At 53.0% G+C, this 20,398-nt stretch overlaps 1 protein-coding gene across 2 annotated transcripts; it reads left to right on the top strand.

Annotated features, from left to right (window-relative positions):
• The first annotated feature begins 190 nt into the window (after positions 1–190).
• Positions 191–15,254, top strand: abhd14b (abhydrolase domain containing 14B). 2 transcript variants are annotated; one of them, XR_015079999.1, is made up of 5 exons: positions 191–278; positions 1,129–1,376; positions 2,677–2,918; positions 10,298–13,391; positions 13,455–15,254. XR_015079999.1 is itself a non-coding variant. In XM_086001230.1 (4 exons), the coding sequence occupies exons 2-4, from the start codon at positions 1,169–1,171 to the stop codon at positions 10,478–10,480; spliced, it is 633 nt and encodes a 210-aa protein (XP_085857356.1). In that variant the 5' UTR covers positions 191–278; positions 1,129–1,168; the 3' UTR covers positions 10,481–15,254. The 2 variants fall into 2 exon arrangements, 1 of the variants encoding a protein (XP_085857356.1); XM_086001230.1 differs by having other exon boundaries at positions 10,298–15,254.
• Positions 15,255–20,398: the final 5,144 nt, after the last annotated feature.

The following is a 20,398-nucleotide window of genomic DNA, read 5'->3' as shown; positions in this document are numbered from 1 at the left end:
ACAGGCACAGGCACAACGGGCCGAATGGTCTCCTACTGTAAGATTCTATGATTCTCTTCTATGATAAATGCAAGTTCTTTCTTTGTTCTAGTCCATTGCTGATTGGCAGGCTGTTGGCCAGGGTCTGGTAATGGTGTCTCCTGGCAGCAGAGGGCGCTGGCCCCAGTTCCCTGCATTCCTGTTGTGGCTCTCTTCCTGTTTCCCAGAACTCGCTGGGAGATCAGCAGAAAGGCAGTCAGCTTCAGATTGTGCATCTTCACACTCTCTCTGAGAGTTAGGTTTGTGCAACTTCTTCCTCTTCACCTGTGCTCAGTTTCTGCCACTTCAGTCTGAACAGTTCCCTTACTGTGTCTACCAACACTCACTGCTCAGCTTTAACCATAAACTATTTGTAGAGAGAGTACAAGGAGCTTTACTCTGTATCTAACCCCGTGCTGTACCTGCCCTGGGAACGTTTGATGGGACAATGTGGAGGGAGCTTTACTCTGTATCTAACCCATACTGTACCTGCCCTGGGAGTGTTTGATGGGACAGTGTAGAGGGAGATTTATTCTGTATCTAACCCGTGCTGTACCTGCCCTGGGAGTGTGTGATGGGGAACAGTGTAGAGGGAACTTTACTCTGTATCTAACCCGTGCTGTACCTGCCCTGGGAGTGTTTGATGGGCAGTGTAGAGAGAGCTTTACTCTGTATCTAACCCATGCTGTACCTGCCCTGGGAGTGTTTGATGGGACAGTGTAGAGGGAGCTTTACTCTGTATCTAACCCGTGCTGTACCTGCCCTGGGAGTGTTTGTTGGGACAGTGTAGAGGGAGCTTTACTCTGTATCTAACCTGTGCTGACCCTGCCCTGGAAGTGTTTGATGGGCAGTGTAGAGGGAGCGTTACTTTGTATCTAACCCGTGCTGTACCTGCCTTGGGAGTGTTTGATGGGACAGTGTAGAGGGAGCTTTACTCTGTATCTAACCCCGTGCTGTACCTGCCTTGGGAGTGTTTGATAGGACAATTTAGAGGGAACTTTACTCTGTATCTAACCCATGCTGTACCTGCCTTGGGAGTGTTTGATGGGACAGTGTAGAGGGAGTTTTACTCTGTATCTAACCTGTGCTGACCATTGTTTCCTGTTGCAGGACCCACGTGCGCAGCAGAGCTCAGTAACAGCCGGTAACCATGGCGAGTGTTGAGGTTAAGGAAGGCACGGTGGAGCTGGAAGGACAGGAGCTGTTTTACCGTCGGGCAGGACCCCCTGAGCAGCCCCCCAAACTCTCTGTGCTGCTGCTCCATGGCATTCGGTTCTCCTCCGAGACTTGGCTGAATCTCGGTACCCTCCAGAAGTTGGCGGAGGCCGGGTACCAGGCAGTGGCAATCGACTTACCAGGTAAGGAGGCCAGTTACCCCGACCCGCACTGGCATTGAGTGAGCAGTCTCACTGACAGGGAGGGATGTAGACCTAGCCGATTGAAGGAGCACCTGCTGTTTGGTTCAGTTCATTGTGCACACCCGCGCATCTCTCTGACATTTCTACAGGGATTAACAGTTTTTATTTCTTGATTAATTCTCAGGTTGTGGGCGTCGCTAGCAAGGCCGGCATTTATTGCCCATCCCCTGTTGCCTTGTACACTTGCTCGGCCACTTCAGAGGGCAGTTGAGAGTCAACCAGGTTGGCTAGAGTCACATATAGGCCAGACCGGGTAAGGATGCCAGGTTTCCTTCCCTAAGGGACATTAGTGAACCAGCTTCACAGTCACTTTTAGTGATGCCAGCTTTTTATCTCAGATTTTTAAACTGAATTCAAATTCTGAAACTGCCATGGTGATTATTAGTCCAGTTAAACAACCACTCACTATACCACCATACCCATAAGTTAATGGGCAGCATTAGAAGCAGCCTGTAGTTTCTCTCGTGTTTTAGCTGTGTTGTCCATTCAGAGTTCCTCGCAGGGAGAGGCCACTGTCATTGTGAAAGGCCCAGGGTGCGCTCCTTATGTTACAACATCATCAATGAATTAGACTAGTCGGGGTGAGTATCAGGTAGGTTTGGATGATGAGGGCACTTCAACCCACTCCACCACACCCCCTTCCCTTCGAGACGCTGATAGCACGCTTTATAAAGAATTACTTCATTATACAGCTGCACCCATCCAGGCAAGTGACTCGGGCCTTGTAGGTGGTGGAGAAGCTTTAGGGAATCAGGAGGTGAGCTACTCGCCGCAGAATACCCAGCCTCTGACCTGCTCTAGTAGCTTAGTGACAAATTTGCCTTCAGCATCTTTTTGTTCTGCCAGTTTTCTCCACTCCTTACCTGGAGTGTGGTATCATAGTCGCCGAGGGTCCTTCAGTAACTCAATAACGTGGCCACTCCTCCTGTGTGCATCTGTTGAGTTTTGGCAGGCTATTCACTTGCAGGGTGTATCACAGTTAATCCTGACCTATCCTCAACCGACATAGACGTGAGCAGGACTTGCCCCTCCCTAGCCCGGGGATGCTGAGTGTAGTCATAACACAAGCTGGCTGAGATCAGTTAACTCAGCACAGGCTGGTGATCGAGGCTGAGGCCTTCTGCTCCGTATGACATTACCGAGGGAGCCGCTCTTCCTGCTCTGAGGCTGCGTGTTATTCTGCGTTGTACGTTAAAGGTACGCTGGCCGACTTTCCTTCCGCTCTTTCTCTTCTCCCCAGGTCTGGGTAACTCCAAAGAATATACTGCTCCGGCCAGTGTGGGGGATCTCGCTCCCGACAGTTTCCTCATGAATGTGCTGAAGGGTTTGGAGCTGGGCCCAGTCGTGATAATCAGCCCATCACTGAGTGGAATGTATTCACTGCCGTTCCTGTTTGGACACAATGGTATGGTGAAGGGATTCATCCCTGTGGCTCCCATCTGCACTGAAAAGTTCTCCGCTGAGCAGTACACCAGTGTGCAGGTAAGCTGGCTCTTCATAGAAAGACTTGCATTTATATAGCATCTTTCACATCCTCAGCATGTCCCGAGGCACTTCACAGCCAATGAAGTTCTTTTTGAAGTGTAGTCACTGTTGTAATGTAGGAAATGCGGTAGCCGATTTGCGCACAGCAAACTCCCACAAACAGCAATGTGATTATGATTAGATCATTTGTTTTAGTGATACTGCTTGAGTGATAAATATTGACCAGGACACCGGGGATAACTCCCCTGCTCTTCTTCGAAATAGTGCCAAGGGATCTTTTACGTCCACCCGAGAGAGCAGACGGGGCCTCGGTTTAACGTCACATCTGACAGCACAGCACTCCCTCAGTAACTGCACTGGAGTGTCAGCCTGGATTTTGTGCTCAAGTCTCTGGAATGGGGCTTGAACCCATGACCTCTGACTCAGAGGCGAGAGTGCTACCCACTGGGCCACGGCTGGAGCTTGTGCTGAATTTCAGTCTCGTGGAATAACTATATTAGAATGAAGATTGTTTTTTCCAACGTACAGTGTCAGCCCTGAAGAGGTGGGGGTTAAGTTCCTGGGCATGGCAGGTGTGTTATGGTTCTGTACGTTGCTCACCTTTAGCAGTGGGAGGGGTGGCACCAGCCTCTGACACAGTACACGGCTCTGATGGCAGTAGTTTATCCGGCTGTGGCCGGCATGTGATTCGAAGATCCCCACTACCACACCTTAGTCACCACAGAGTGATTGCCAGCAAGTTATTTGACCTCGGAGGAGGATCAGAGCCCAAGTCAATCATCATTCAACATCCACACATGCTGTACAGGAGCAGGAACCCTGGCTGGTTCCCCTCTGTCTTACCTAGGGGTCACTGGGCAGTGATCAGGAGCAGGAACACTGGCTGATTTCCACTCTGTCTTACCTAGGGGTCACTGGGCAGTGATCAGGAGCAGGAACACTGGCTGATTTCCACTCTCTCTAACCCAGGGGTCACTGGGCAGTGATCAGGAGCAGGAACCCTAGCTGATTTCCCCTCTCTCTAACCCAGGAGCCACTGGGCAGTGATCAGGAGCAGGAATCCTGGCTGATTCCCCCTCTCTCTAACCCAGGGGCCACTGGGCAGTGATCAGGAGCAGGAACCCTGGCTGATTCCCCCTCTCTCTAACCCAGGGGTCACTGGGCAGTGATCAGGAGCAGGAACACTGGCTGATTTCCCCTCTCTCTAACCCAGGAGCCACTGGGCAGTAATCAGGAGCAGGAACCCTGGCTGATTTCCCCTCTCTCTAACCCAGGGGTCACTGGGCAGTGATCAGGAGCAGGAACACTGGCTGATTTCCCCTCTGTCTTACCTAGGGGTCACTGGGCAGTGATCAGGAGCAGGAACCCTGGCTGATTCCCCCTCTCTCTAACCCAAGGGTCACAGGACAGTGATCAGGAGCAGGAACCCTGGCTGATTCCTCCTCTCTCTAACCCAGGGGTCACTGGGCAGTGATCAGGAGCAGGAACCCTGGCTGATTCCCCCTCTCTCTAACCCAGGGGTCACTGGGCAGTGACCAGGAGCAGGAACCCTGGCTGATTCCCCCTCTCTCTAACCCAGGGGTCACTGGGCATTGATCAGGAGCAGGAACCCTGACTGGTTTCCCCCCTCTCTAACCCAGGAGCCACTGGGCAGTGATCAGGAGCAGGAACCCTGGCTGATTTCCCCTCTCTGTAACCCAGGGGTCACTGGGCAGTGATCAGGAGCAGGGACCCTGGCTGATTTCCCCTCTGTCTTACCTAGGGGTCACTGGGCAGTGATCAGGAGCAGGAACCCTGGCTGATTCCCCCTCTCTCTAACCCAAGGGTCACAGGACAGTGATCAGGAGCAGGAACCCTGGCTGATTCCTCCTCTCTCTAACCCAGGGGTCACTGGGCAGTGATCAGGAGCAGGAACCCTGGCTGATTCCCCCTCTCTCTAACCCAGGGGCCACTGGGCATTGATCAGGAGCAGGAACCCTGACTGGTTTCCCCCCTCTCTAACCCAGGAGCCACTGGGCAGTGATCAGGAGCAGGAACCCTGGCTGATTTCCACTCCCTCTAACCCAGGGGTCACTGGGCAGTGATCAGGAGCAGGAACTCTGGCTGATTTCCCCTCTGTCTTACCTAGGGGTCACTGGGCAGTGATCAGGAGCAGGAACTCTGGCTGATTTCCCCTCTCTCTAACCCAGGGGTCACTGGGCAGTGATCAGGAGCAGGAACACTGGCTGATTTCCACTCTCTCTAACCCAGGGGTCACTGGGCAGTGATCAGGAGCAGGAACCCTAGCTGATTTCCCCTCTCTCTAACCCAGGAGCCACTGGGCAGTGATCAGGAGCAGGAACCCTGGCTGATTTCCCCTCTCTCTAACCCAGGGGTCACTGGGCAGTGATCAGGAGCAGGAACACTGGCTGATTTCCCCTCTGTCTTACCTAGGGGTCACTGGGCAGTGATCAGGAGCAGGAACCCTGGCTGATTCCCCCTCTCTCTAACCCAAGGGTCACAGGACAGTGATCAGGAGCAGGAACCCTGGCTGATTCCTCCTCTCTCTAACCCAGGGGTCACTGGGCAGTGATCAGGAGCAGGAACCCTGGCTGATTCCCCCTCTCTCTAACCCAGGGGTCACTGGGCAGTGACCAGGAGCAGGAACCCTGGCTGATTCCCCTCTCTCTAACCCAGGGGTCACTGGGCATTGATCAGGAGCAGGAACCCTGACTGGTTTCCCCCCTCTCTAACCCAGGAGCCACTGGGCAGTGATCAGGAGCAGGAACCCTGGCTGATTTCCCCTCTCTCTAACCCAGGGGTCACTGGGCAGTGATCAGGAGCAGGGACCCTGGCTGATTTCCCCTCTGTCTTACCTAGGGGTCACTGGGCAGTGATCAGGAGCAGGAACCCTGGCTGATTCCCCCTCTCTCTAACCCAAGGGTCACAGGACAGTGATCAGGAGCAGGAACCCTGGCTGATTCCTCCTCTCTCTAACCCAGGGGTCACTGGGCAGTGATCAGGAGCAGGAACCCTGGCTGATTCCCCCTCTCTCTAACCCAGGGGCCACTGGGCATTGATCAGGAGCAGGAACCCTGACTGGTTTCCCCCCTCTCTAACCCAGGAGCCACTGGGCAGTGATCAGGAGCAGGAACCCTGGCTGATTTCCACTCCCTCTAACCCAGGGGTCACTGGGCAGTGATCAGGAGCAGGAACTCTGGCTGATTTCTCCTCTGTCTTACCTAGGGGTCACTGGGCAGTGATCAGGAGCAGGAACCCTGGCTGATTTCCCCTCTGTCTTACCTAGGGGTCACTGGGCAGTGATCAGGAGCAGGAACTCTGGCTGATTTCCCCTCTGTCTTAACTTGGGGTCACTGGGCAGTGATCAGGAGCAGGAACCCTGGCTGATTCCCCCTCTCTCTAACCCAGGGATCACAGGACAGTGATCAGGAGCAGGAACCCTGGCTGATTCCCCCTTTCTCTAACCCAGGGGTCACTGGGCAGTGATCAGGAGCAGGAACCCTGGCTGATTTCCCCTCTCTCTAACCCAGGGGTCACAGGACAGTGATCAGGAGCAGGAACCCTGGCTGATTTCCCCTCTCTCTAACCCAGGGGTCACTGGGCAGTGATCAGGAGCAGGAACCCTGGCTGATTCCTCCTCTCTCTAACCCAGGGGTCACTGGGCAGTGATCAGGAGCAGGAACCCTGGCTGATTCCTCCTCTCTCTAACCCAGGAGCCACTGGGCAGTGATCAGGAGCAGGAACCCTGGCTGATTCCCCCTCTCTCTAACCCGAGGGTCACTGGGCATTGATCAGGAGCAGGAACCCTGGCTGATTTCCCCCCTCTCTAACCCAGGGGTCACTGGGCAATGATCAGGAGCAGGAACCCTGGCTGATTCCCCCTCTCTCTAACCCGAGGGTCACTGGGCATTGATCAGGAGCAGGAACCCTGGCTGATTCCCCCTCTCTCTAACCCAGGGGTCACTGGGCAGTGATCAGGAGCAGGAACCCTGGCTGATTTCCCCTCTGTCTTACCTAGGGGTCACTGGACAGTGATCAGGAGCAGGAACCCTGGCTGATTTCCCCTCTCTCTAACCCAGGGGTCACTGGGCAGTGATCAGGAGCAGGAACCCTGGCTGATTTCCCCCCTCTCTAACCCAGGGGTCACAGGACAGTGATCAGGAGCAGGAACCCTGGCTGATTTCCCCTCTCTCTAACCCAGGGGTCACAGGACAGTGATCAGGAGCAGGAACCCTGGCTGATTTCCCCTCTCTCTAACCCAGGGGTCACTGGGCAGTGATCAGGAGCAGGAACCCTGGCTGATTTCCCCTCTCTCTAACCCAGGGGTCACTGGGCAGTGATAAGGAGCAGGAACCCTGGCTGATTTCCCCTCTCTCTAACCCAGGGGTCACAGGACAGTGATCAGGAGCAGGAACCTTGGCTGATTTCCCCCCTCTCTAACCCAGGGGTCACAGGACAGTGATCAGGAGCAGGAACCTTGGCTGATTTCCCCCCTCTCTAACCCAGGGGTCACAGGACAGTGATCAGGAGCAGGAACCCTGGCTGATTTCCCCTCTCTCTAACCCAAGGGTCACAGGACAGTGATCAGGAGCAGGAACCCTGGCTGATTTCCCCTCTCTCTAACCCAGGGGTCACAGGACAGTGATCAGGAGCAGGAACCCTGGCTGATTTCCCCTCTCTCTAACCCAGGGGTCACTGGGCAGTGATCAGGAGCAGGAACCCTGGCTGATTTCCCCTCTCTCTAACCCAGGGGTCACTGGGCAGTGATCAGGAGCAGGAACCCTGGCTGATTCCTCCTCTCTCTAACCCAGGGGTCACTGGGCAGTGATCAGGAGCAGGAACCCTGGCTGGTTTCCCCCCTCTCTAACCCAGGAGCCACTGGGCAGTGATCAGGAGCAGGAACACTGGCTGATTTCCCCTCTCTCTAACCCAGGGGTCACTGGGCAGTGATCAGGAGCAGGAACCCTGGCTGATTCCTCCTCTCTCTAACCCAGGGGTCACTGGGCAGTGATCAGGAGCAGGAACCCTGACTGATTCCCCTGTCTCCAATCGAGGGGTCACTGGACAGTGATCAGGAGCAGGAACCCTAGCTAATGTTCCCCCTCAAATGCAGGGAGTGCCAAGATCAGTTGCAGTCTCCAATGTCACCTGAACTGAGATCAGCTAGCATGGACCAGGCATTGAACCTGGGACCTTTCTGGTCCTCCATTCACCACGATACTTCTACAACCATTGATCTGCTCAACTATTCCCTCAATCTCCATTGTTAACCCCCTATCTTCACTCCCTCAAGTCCAACTGGTTTAGCCATTCATCACCACTTCAAGTGCTATCTGATCTCGCCCTTTGCCAAAACTGCCCACACACTCCAGGATCACCTTCACTACCGACCGTCTTCTTAAACCATTCTACCCTGCCCCTTCCATCCTCACCTAACATATGTGAAGATCTCATGGTCTTCTTTGTCACGAACACTGAGGCTAACCTCTGCTGCCTCCCCCTTGCCTACCAAGCCAAAGCTCCCCCTAGTCTCCTCCTGCCTTAGCCCTGTTTCTCTCTAACTTCTCTCCTATGTTCACTCATGTCCTCTCGCAGCTCATCTTGTCCACAAGACCCACTTCCTGTTCCCTTGACCCCATTCCCACCCAACTTCCCTTACTGGCCCTCATGCTAGCTGACATAGTAAGTGGTTCCCTCTCCTCAGGTACTGTCCCCATCCTTTTCTAAATCACCACCATTATCTTTCGTCCTCAAAAAACCCCCACCCTTGATCCCTCTTGTCCTTACAAATTACCACCCAACTCCAACCTCCCTTTCGTCTTCAAAGTCCTTGAACGTGTTTTCGCCTCCAAAATCCGTGCCCATCTTTCCCGCAACTCTCTGTTTGAATCCCTCCAATCAGGTTTCCACCCCACCACAGTACCGAAACGGCTCTCATCAAAGTCACAAATGACATCTTATGTGACTGTGACAAAGGTAAACAATCCCTCCTCATCCTTCTTGACCTGTCTGCAGCCTTTGACATGGTTGACCAAGGCCTCTCCACCATTGTCCAGCTGGGTGGGACTGCACTCGCCTGGTTCCATTCTTATCTATCTTATCGAAGCCAGAGAATCACCTGCAACGGCTTCTCTTCCCGCTCCTGCATCGTTACCTCTGGTGTCCCCCAAGGATCTATCCTTGGCCCCCTCCTATTTCTCATCTACATGCTGCCCCTTGGCTACATCATCCGAAAACACAGCGTCAGTTTCCACATGTACGCTGACAAGACCCAGTTCTACCTCACCACCACTTCTCTCGACCCCGCCGCGGTCTCCAAACTGCCAGACTACTTGTCCAATACCAAGTACTGGATGAGCAGAAATTCCTCCAATTAAATATTGGGAAGACCGAAGCCATTGTTTTTGGTCCCCGCTACAAACTCCGTTCCCTACTCACCAACCGCATCGTTGTCCCCGGCAACTTTCTGAGGCTGAACCAGACTGTCCACAACCTTGGTGTCATATTTGGCCCCAAAATGAGCTTCCAAACACATATCCTTGCCATCACTAAGACCGCCTATTTCCACTTCCAGAACATCCTCCCCTGCCTCAGCTCATCCGCTGCTGAAACCCTCATCCATGCCTTTGTTACCTCTAGACCTGACTATTCCAACACACTCCTGGCTGGCTTCCCACATTTTACACTCCGTAAACTTGAGGTCATCCAAAACTCAGCTGCCCCTGTCCTAACTCGCACCAAGTCCTGTTCACCCATCACCCCTGTGCTCGCTGAACTCCATTGGCTCCCGGTTAAGTAACGCCTTCATTTTTAAATTGTCATCCTTGCTTTCAAATCCCTCCATGGCCTCGCCCCTCCCTATCTCTGTAATCTCCTTCAGCTCCACAACCACCCCTCCCCCCCCCCCCCCCGAGATATCTGGGCTTCTCTAATTCTGCCCTCTTGGGCATCCTTGATTTTAATAGTTCAACCATCGGTGGCCGTGCCTTCAGCTGCCAAGGCCCTAAGCTCTGGAATTCCCTCCCTAAACCTCTCAGCCTCTCTACCTCTCCTTCCTCCTTTAAAACGCTCCTTAAAACCTACCTCTTCTGCCCTAATATCTCCTTAATTGCCTTGGTGTCAAATTTTGTTTTATAACACTCCTGTGAAGTGCCTCAGGACGTTTTTCTACAGTAAAGGCGCTATATAAATGCAAGCTGTTGTTGGTCTGTACGGCTCTATACCAGAGTGGACATTGACCTTTATTGGTAAGCTATTGGGGAGCCACTATTAGAGTGATGAAAGATGCTGCTGCGGGCCCCTATGGCACACCTCGATTAATCGGCTAACTGTACTAAGAGCTCCTGTTACTGACCCGCGCTTTACATTTTTGACAGACCCCAACGCTGATTGTCTATGGTGACGAGGACAAGCCGATGGGAGAGGCATCCTTCAACAATCTGAAAAACCTGTCCAACCACAAGGTGCACATTATGAAGGGGGCACAGCATGCCTGCTACCTCAATAACCCTGAGGAGTGGCATCACACAGTGCTGGAGTTCCTGCAGAGCCTGTCCTAAATCCTCAGACACATGCCATAGCAAAGTAATTACCGTTTATCATTGGACTAATCAGCTCACATTAACGTCAAAATCACTAATCAATATACCAATAAGAATAGACCTTGTTTAGTGCCTTGCCAACTTTCCTCCTATGACATTTTTGATTTATTATAGCTTCTTTCTGATATCGTGGCCACGCCTTGATGCTGACTCGCCAGCGTTCCTCGCTGATGTAAAAAGACTACTGAGCACTTGGTTTGAGTATAAAACAAGGCTTTAATCAACTGTTTCACAACCATGAGATTCTAGTTACATCACTAGTTCCTGGTTACAAAAACGTCCTGAACAAGCTGGGCCCACGCTCGAGTATTTATACTCCTTGGACGGCGCCACCAGCTGGCCGCACAGTGTTATTTCATGAGTCATTTCTCCATGAATGATAAGATTCATGACACTCGCCACGCCGGCCAATCAGCCCATCTCCTGCGTGTAAAATATATTAGACTCATAAATGACTTGGAACAGTGCAGAGTAACATTAGACTTCATTCACCTGCTCAGGTCACGCCATGTGAATTAACCAGGGAGGAATGTCGAGTGAAAGGCTTTTCCTGTTTAGTCCACTGTCAAGGTTGTGGTTGTGTGTATAAGGGGAGGTGCAAAACAGATGGGAGCAGATTTGCTGCCCGTTATATACCCTGCCTGATTGAAGTCCATGGAAGATAGAATCGGGCGGGTGTGTAATGTGTGGTCGATCCACTGGGCGGGGTGTGTAACGGGCGGTCGATCCACCGGGCGGGGTGTGTAACGGGCGGTCGATCCACCAGTCGGGTGTGTAATGGGCAGTCGATCCACCGGGCGGGATGTGTAATGGGGGGTCGATCCACCGGGCGGGTGTGTAACGGGCAGTCGATCCACCGGGCGGGGTGTGTAACGGGCGGTCGATGCACCGGGCGGGTGTGTAACGGGCGGTCGATCCACCGGGCGGGTGTGTAACGGGCGGTCGATCCACCGGGCGGGGTGTGTAACGGGCGGTCGATCCACCGGGCGGGGTGTGTAATGGGGGGTCGATCCACCAGGCAGGTGTGTAACGGGCGGTCGATCCACCGGGCGGGGTGTGTAACGGGCGGTCGATCCACCGGGCGGGTGTGTAACGGGCGGTCGATCCACTGGGCGGGGTGTGTAATGGGGGGTCGATCCACCGGGCAGGGTGTGTAACGGGCGGTCGACCCACCGGGCGGGTGTGTAACGGGCGGTCGATCCACCGGGCGGGTGGGTAACGGGGGGTCGATCCACCGGGCGGGTGTGTAACGGGCGGTCGATCCACCGGGCGGGTGTGTAATGGGCGGTCAATCCACCAGGCAGGTGTGTAACTGGCGGTCGATCTACCAGGCGGGGTGTGTAACGGGCGGTCGATCCACCGGGCGGGGTGTGTAGCGGGCGGTCGATCCACCGTGCGGGGTGTGTAACGGGGGGTCGATCCACCGGGCGGGTGTGTAACAGGCGGTCGATCCACCGGACGTGTGTGTAACAGGCGGTCGATCCACCGGGCAGGTGTGTAACGGGCAGTTGATCCACCGGGCAGGTGTGTAACGGTCGGTTGATCTACCGAGCGTGTGTGTAACGGGTGGTCAATCCACCGGGCGAGTGTATAACGGGCGGTCAATCCACCGGGCGTGTTGTGTAACGGGCGGTCGATCCACCGGGTGGGTTGTGTAATGGGGGGGTCGATCCACCGGGCGGGTGTGTAACGGGCGGTCGATCCACCAGGCGGGTGTGTTATGGGGGGTCGATCCACCGGGCGGGGTGTGTAACGGGCGGTCGATCCACCGGGCAGGTGTGTAATGGGGGGTCGATCCACCGGGCGGGTGTGTAACGGGCGGTCGATCCACCGGGCAGGTGTGTAACGGGCGGTCGATCCACCGGACGTGTGTGTAACGGGCAGTTGATCCACCGGGCAGGTGTGTAACGGGCGGTCGATCCACCGGACGTGTGTGTAACGGGCAGTTGATCTACCGAGCGGGTGTGTAACGGGTGGTCGATCCACCGGGCGGGTGTATAATGGGTGGTCAATCCACCGGGCGGGGTGTGTAACGGGCGGTCGATCGACCGGGCGGGGTGTGTAACGGGCGGTCGATCCACCGGGCGGGGTGTGTAACGGGCAGTCGATCCACCGGGCGGGTGTGTAACGGGCGGTCGATCCACTGGGCGGGGTGTGTAACGGGCGGTCGATCCACTGGGCAGGTGTGTAACGGGTGGTCGATCCACCGGGCGGGGTGTGTAACGGGCGGTCGATCCACCGGGCGTGTGTGTAACGGGCGGTCGATCCACCGGGCGTGTGTGTAACGGGCGGTCGATCCACCGGGCGTGTGTGTAACGGGCGGTCGATCCACCGGGCGGGGTGTGTAACGGGCGGTCGATCCACCGGGCGTGTGTGTAACGTGCAGTCGATCCACCGGGCGGGTGTGTAATGGGGTGTCGATCTACCGGATAGGTGTGTAACGGGCGGTCGATCCACCGGGCAGGTGTGTAACGGGGGGGGTCCATCCAGCGGGCGGGTGTGTAACGGGCGGTCGATCCACCGGGCAGGTGTGTAACGGGGGGGGTCCATCCAGCGGGCGGGTAACGGGCGGTCGATCCACCGGGCGGGTGTGTAACGGGCGGTCGATCCACCGGGCGGGGTGTGTGACGGGCGGTCGATCTACCAGGTGGGTGTGTAACGGGCGGTCGATCCACCGGGCGGGATGTGTAACGGGCAGTCGATCCACCAGGCGGGTGTGTAACGGGCGGTCGATCCACCGGGCAGGTGTGTAACGGGGGGTCGATCCACCGGGCAGGTGTGTAACGGGCGGTCGATCCACCGGGCAGGTGTGTAACGGGGGGTCGATCCACCGGGCAGGTGTGTAACGGGCGGTCGATCCACCGGGCGGGTGTGTAACGGGCGGTCGATCCACCGGGCGGGGTGTGTAACGGGCGGTCGATCCACCGGGCAGGTGTGTAACGGGGGGTCGATCCACCGGGCAGGTGTGTAACGGGCGGTCGATCCACCGGGCAGGTGTGTAACGGGGGGTCGATCCACCGGGCAGGTGTGTAACGGGCGGTCGATCCACCGGGCGGGTGTGTAACGGGCGGTCGATCCACCGGGCAGGGTGTGTAACGGGCAGTCGATCTACCAGGTGGGTGTGTAACGGGCGGTCAATCCACCGGGCGGGGTGTGTAACGGGCAGTCGATCCACCAGGCGGGTGTGTAACGGGCGGTCGATCCACGGGACGTGTATGTAACGGGCGGTCGATCCACCGGACGTGTGTGTAACGGGCGGTCGATCCACCGGGCAGGTGTGTAACGGGCGGTCGATTCACCGGGCAGGTGTGTAACGGGGGGGGGGTCCATCCAGCCGGCGGGTGTGTAACGGGCGGTCGATCCACCGGGCGGGGTGTGTAACGGGCGGTCGATCCACCGGGTGGGTGTGTAATGGGGGGTCGATCCACCAGGCGGGGTGTGTAACGGGCGGTCGATCCACCGGGCAGGGTGTGCAATGGGGGGTCGAGCCACCGGGCGGGGTGTGTAACGGGGGCTCGATCCACCAGGCGGGTGTGTAACGGGCGGTCGATCCACCGTGCGGGGTGTGTAACGGGCGGTCGATCCACCGGGCGGGGTGTGTAACGGGCGGTCGATCCACCGGGCGGGGTGTGTAACGGGCGGTCGATCCACCGGGCGGGGTGTGCAACGGGGGGTCGATCCATCGGGCGGGGTCTGTAACGGGCGGTCGATCCACCGGGCGGGGTGTGTAACGGGCGGTCGATCCACCGGGCGGGGTCTGTAACGGGCGGTCGATCCACCGGGCGGGGTGTGTAACGGGCGGTCGATCCACCGGGCGGTGTGTGTAACGGGCGGTCGATCCACCGGGCGGGGTGTGTAACGGGGGGTCGATCCACCGGGCGGTGTGTGTAACGGGCGGTCGATCCACCGGGCGGGGTGTGTAACGGGGGGTCGATCCACCGGGCGGGGTCTGTAACGGGCGGTCGATCCACCGGGCGGGGTGTGTAACGGGCGGTCGATCCACCGGGCGGTGTGTGTAACGGGCGGTCGATCCACCGGGCGGGGTGTGTAACGGGCGGTTGATCCACCAGGCGGGTGTGTAACGGGCAGTCAATCCACCATCGCCCATTTGTGACTCTTCTGAAGTTGGATTTCACTCCCATAAACACTAAATTGCACTTTTTAAGAACTTGTTCTCTGATGTATTTGCGAGACTCCAATTATTGCCCTTCCTTAGTTGACCTGAGTTTTTTAAATGACAAAGTGGCTTGCTGGGTCACTTCAAAGGGAGTTATTGCCAATAATGTCCGGTTGGAGTCACTGGGTAGGATGACAAATCCACTTGCCTGAAGGATATTCGTGAACCAGCTCAGGTTTTTTATGTAATTCTTATACCTGGTGCCAACTCAAATATCCTGATTTGGAACTCAAAGTCACAATTGGTCACGGTGGGATTTGAACTGGCAATCTCTAGATTGCCACTACACTCGAGTACGGTATTCCTCTTCTCACCAATAAAATTGTAAAAGTTAACACAGTAAATTCATTCATAATTAATTTGCCTTTGTAGAAAAAGAAATCTGAACTTATCTCCATTTATGGCCATCCTTTCCATATATATGTACGCTGCTATATTACTGCTATATTCTCTCGCCTTGGTGATTTTCTTGAGATTATGAAATTTTGTCTGTACTCCTTTTCATTCCACAGCATTGTAATCGACTATTGAAATACATGATTTGGAGCTAACCAATATCAGAATTTGATAATTCTTTGCAGGGAGGATAACAAACTATGTATGTATTATAATAAATTGTGATTTTTATTCCCATAAATTGACGGTGGGCTCGGTTGATTTGACCAGTCCTTCGCTGTAGTAACATAAGGTGTGTAGCAGGAGCCAGATTGTATGTGCAGGGCTGATGGGTCCCATCCAGGCTCTAAACTCTTGGAGTGGACTCCTCCGCAGATTGAAGGAGGTGAAAACCCTGGAATCATTCAAGAAACAATTCGATGCGACAATGGGGGCGGGGGGGGGGCGTGGAGGGGAGGGGAGGAGTTGTAGGGGCTTCTGATGGATTAACAAAGATGGGCCGAATGGCTGTCCTCATCCTTTGTGATCCTGCGATAAGAACAAGACAATTTTTTTTTAAAGAGAGTTTTTAAAAGTTACAGGAGACATAAATAAAAAGTTAGAAAAGTCAAGTATTTAGCTGGATAAGTAAAAAACCAAGATGGCGCAGTCAGGCGTCAGAAGATTAAAAATTGCTCCACAGTGCTACCCACACCTGGAGTACTGTGCACAGTTCTGGTCTCCAAATACCTTGGTTAGACCACACCTGGAGTACTGTGCACGGTTCTGGTCTCCACATACCTTGCTTAGACCACACCTGGAGTACTGTGCACAGTTCAGGTCTCCACATACCTTGGTTAGACCACACCTGGAGTACTGTGCACAGTTCAGGTCTCCACATACCTTGCTTAGACCACACCTGGAGTACTGTGCACAGTTCTGGTCTCCACAGACCTTGCTTAGACCACACCTGGAGTACTGTGCACAGTTCAGGTCTCCACATACCTTGCTTAGACCACACCTGGAGTACTCTGCACAGTTCTGGTCTCCACATACCTTGCTTAGACCACACCTAGAGTACTGTGCACAGTTCAGGTCTCCACATACCTTGGTTAGACCACACCTGGAGTACTGTGCACAGTTCTGGTCTCCACATACCTTGCTTAGACCACACCTGGAGTACTGTGCACAGTTTAGGTCTTCACATACCTTGCTTAGACCGCACCTGGAGTACTGTGCACAGTTCTGGTCTTCACATACCTTGGTTAGACCACACCTGGAGTACTGTGCACAGTTCTGGTCTCCACATACCTTGCTTAGACCACACCTGGAGTACTGTGCACAGTTCAGGTCTTCACATACCTTGGTTAGACCACACCTGGAGTACTGTGCACAGTTCAGGTCTTCACATACCTTGGTTAGACCACACCTGCAGTACTGTGCACAGTTCAGGTCTCCACATACCATGGTTAGACCATACCTGGAGTACTGTGCACAGTTCTGGTCTTCACATACCTTGCTTAGACCACACCTGGAGTACTGTGCACAGTTCAGGTCTCCACATACCTTGGTTAGACCATACCTGGAGTACTGTGCACAGTTCTGGTCTTCACATACCTTGCTTAGACCACACCTGGAGTACTGTGCACAGTTCAGGTCTCCACATACCATGGTTAGACCACACCTGGAGTACTGTGCACAGTTCAGGTCTCCACATACCTTGGTTAGACCATACCTGGAGTACTGTGCACAGTTCAGTTCTTCATATACCTTGGTTAGACCACACCTGGAGTTCTGTGCACAGTTCAGGTCTTCACATACCTTGGTTAGACCACACCTGGAGTACTGTGCACAGTTCAGGTCTCCACATACCTTGGTTAGACCACATCTGGAGTTCTGTGCACAGTTCAGGTCTCCACATACCTTGGTTAGACCATACCTGGAGTACTGTGCACAGTTCAGGTCTTCACATACCTTGGTTAGACCACACCTGGAGTACTGTGCACAGTTCTGGTCTCCACATACCATGGTTAGACCACACCTGGAGTACTGTGCACAGTTCAGGTCTCCACATACCTTGGTTAGACCATACCTGGAGTACTGTGCACAGTTCAGTTCTTCATATACCTTGGTTAGACCACACCTGGAGTTCTGTGCACAGTTCAGGTCTTCACATACCTTGGTTAGACCACACCTGGAGTACTGTGCACAGTTCAGGTCTTCATATACCTTGGTTAGACCACACCTGGAGTTCTGTGCACAGTTCAGGTCTTCACATACCTTGGTTAGACCACACCTGGAGTACTGTGCACAGTTCTGGTCTCCATATTATAAAAAGGATTCAGAGGCACTGGAGAAGGTACAAAAAAGATTTACAAGGATGATACCAGAACTTAGAGGTTATTTCAGTGCCTGTGTGTTAATTCCTGACACTGCAACAGTTTTATTTAGTGATTTGAAGGTTCTTTGGTATCAGGATTGTTGTGGCAAGTAGAAAACTGCAAAATTTATTCTTGAAAGATTCAACCTGCAACACTTGCTAAAAGTCATAGGAGCTGTACTGGCAGTCCACCTCTCCCTCCAGGATTCAGGAAGATGAGGAACAGGAGGGAGGGAGGAGGCAGCCGGACAATCGGGCTTACGACGGGCAGTCCGTGACCGGCTCATCAGACTCAGATTTGAATGAAACCCCAGATATCTGTTGCTCACCACATCCCCATCATACCATCCCTGTGTCATGCCATATCACAGCATCCTCCTGGGCACAAAGGTAAAATGAGAGAGACCACAAAATATTCCAAATTCTGTTAAAAATTTTTATGCATAAACATATCACATGCATTCTAATAATTAATGACCTGCCATAGTTGAATAGCTGCCATTGTGTGCAAGGTGTGAGATGTGGATGTGAGTGTTGGTAGGTAGAGATTGTTGGTGGGTGAGTGCTGGGTGTGTGGTGCATTGAGCAGTGTGTGAAGCTTGTGGTACAGATGGTGGTATATAGCATTTGTTGAAACCTTCACTCACCTTGCCCACCTGTGTGAGCTTGTTAAAGTTATTCCTGCACTGGGTGTGGGTCTTGGGGACCACAGTGTTGTCCATGATGTGGTGTGCCATCTCCCTCCACATAGTGCGGCAGATTTGAGGTGAGGGCCTCCTGCCAGTTGGTGGGTACAGGACTGGCCGCCTTCTCTCCACCGCTAAAATCAATGCCTCCAAAGCTTCATGGGAAAACCTGCAGGCTCTCTCCCTGGAGCGGCAATCTGCCATCAGGAGTTGTAAATAAGTGCTCCTTCTCCTTGTCCGTCCTTATGGTTGTTGAGGCAGCTGCACAGCCAATAATGCTGAGAAAGGTGCTGCAGCATCAATGGACCGCCCCTTTAGTGAAAAAAGCCTGTGGCAATCATTTCTTGCGTTTAGACTACACCTGATATTGGTCCATCTTTTCAGTGTAATGCAATGAGCTTGGATTTTTAGGCTAGATTTATGGCTCCAATCATTTTAATGAGGAGTGAGGACGAATTTTGCGTGAAGTCTAGATGATTTTCACCTGGTGCTAATTCACCAGTTTTACTCTAAACACTGCCCATTTCTTGGCTATAATGAATTTCTAGCCCCAAGTAATTCTATGTACCTGGTGGCCAAAGCTTGCAACTATGGCAAGTAGAACATTCCTGGAGCTGTTTACATAGGCAGATCCCATTCTAATGTCTAATGTTAGCAAAAAGGTTCCTTACTCAAAGGGTGATAAACAGAGGCAGTTGGTCAGGTCAGGCACTACCTCACCTAGAATTGTCAGACTTGCAATGGCTGCAGAATGGGGCACACATGAAAAAAGCTTATTTCTGTTTTAGAGAGAACGGAGGGAAGGCCTGTTAGAAGGGTTGAAGATTGGGAAAGGAGTTCAATAAATTGGAAACTGATCACCTTTTTCTGCTGTTCACAGCCTGGATATTAAGCGTGGTTTAGGCAGAGAACAGAGAGGATAATCTGGCGGGTTCTGTAAGAGAACATAAGACGCAGGAGTAGGTCATTTGGCCCCTCCAGCCTGCTCCGCCATTCAATAAGATCATGGCTGATCTGATCTTGGCCTCAACTCCACTTCCCTGCCCACTCCGCATAAGAGGTGTGTGATTGGCTCAGGTGATGCTCATCGCCATGGCGATAAAGACAAAAATCAACTCCACAGATACAAGATAAGGAAATTAATCAAGCAATTCAGACAGAATTTGATTAGTGAAAAAGGGATGACCAGCCTCTAAGACAAACTACCAGCTTAAGCATTGGAGGTCCTGGTATATAAAAGGATTCGGAGACATTACCTTTCATATAATAAATGATAATAAAGGAAAGGGGGTAATTAGATGCACAGACTGGATAGACTAAGGGTGTTCAACCCGAAATATGTTGCTACTCATCGCAAAGACAGTCCAAGGGAAGGGATTGGGATTGGCCTATGAGTTGATCTATTCTCACCATTCCCCTGATTTTTAATAGAACAGCAAAAGAAATGGGTGAAATTTGAGCTGATAGGAAACCGGATGAAACCAAAGGGAACAGTTCAGTACTACCTGGCAAAAGGGGACACTGACCGCCTCTTACCAGTGGTAGCAGAGGGTGAGCTCTGCAAAGAAATTCTATCAATAAAACTTATTTATAAAGCAGTCATGAGGAGACGGACTGAATGTAGATGATTTTCAGCTGTGACTAGGTGAGTACAGAGTTCAGTTCTGTTGCCTCCCTGTTATAGCAGCATGCTCTGTTTACATGTGTTTTACCTTGTGGCTAGCTACGCTTTGATTTAGTTGATCATTAACTGAAAAGTATTTCTTCTTTCAAGGGATTAGCCCCAAAGGTTATTCTCTCCTTGGTGGAAATATGACTTTTTCAGTAATCTCTTCACATTCCACAGCTTTTATACACAGTTACATTATCTATACAGTAATCTCTAACACCTCATTGCTCTTATGCAAACTGTTACAGTGTTTATACGGTAATCCCTAAAACTACTCTTTTACACACACTAACAGTACCTATACAATAATCTCCAACATTGTACCCTTATACACACTGCTGCAGTATCTATACAGTAATCATTGAATGATACAGCACAGAAGGAGGCCATTTAGCCCATTGTGCCTGTGCCGGCTCTTTGGTAAAGCTGACCAATTAGTCCCACTCCTCTCCTTTTTCCCCATAGTTCTTGTAATTTTTTTCCTCTCTGTGCCTCTCTTGGCATCCTCCAAAGGGCCCATCGAGGCACTCATCGCTGTCTCCTTACGAGCAGCAATCCCAACTGCCCCATCCTAGTCTCTCGCCAATCT

Source organism: Somniosus microcephalus, chromosome 11 (genome assembly GCF_052327205.1).
Source record: "Somniosus microcephalus isolate GS21.2 chromosome 11, FLI_Smic_1.0, whole genome shotgun sequence".
Classification (NCBI taxonomy): Eukaryota; Metazoa; Chordata; class Chondrichthyes; order Squaliformes; family Somniosidae; genus Somniosus; species Somniosus microcephalus.
This window is presented reverse-complemented; position numbering and strand designations above follow the sequence as displayed.

Excerpts from the sequence above, each read along its gene's own strand:
- abhd14b (XM_086001230.1), top strand. The coding sequence starts at position 1,169 with ATGGCGAGTGTTGAGGTTAAGGAAGGCACGGTGGAGCTGGAAGGACAG. Across the intron at positions 1,377-2,676 it reads AGTGGCAATCGACTTACCAG|GTCTGGGTAACTCCAAAGAA; the intron begins GTAAGGAGGCCA and ends TCTTCTCCCCAG. Across the intron at positions 2,919-10,297 it reads AGCAGTACACCAGTGTGCAG|ACCCCAACGCTGATTGTCTA; the intron begins GTAAGCTGGCTC and ends CATTTTTGACAG.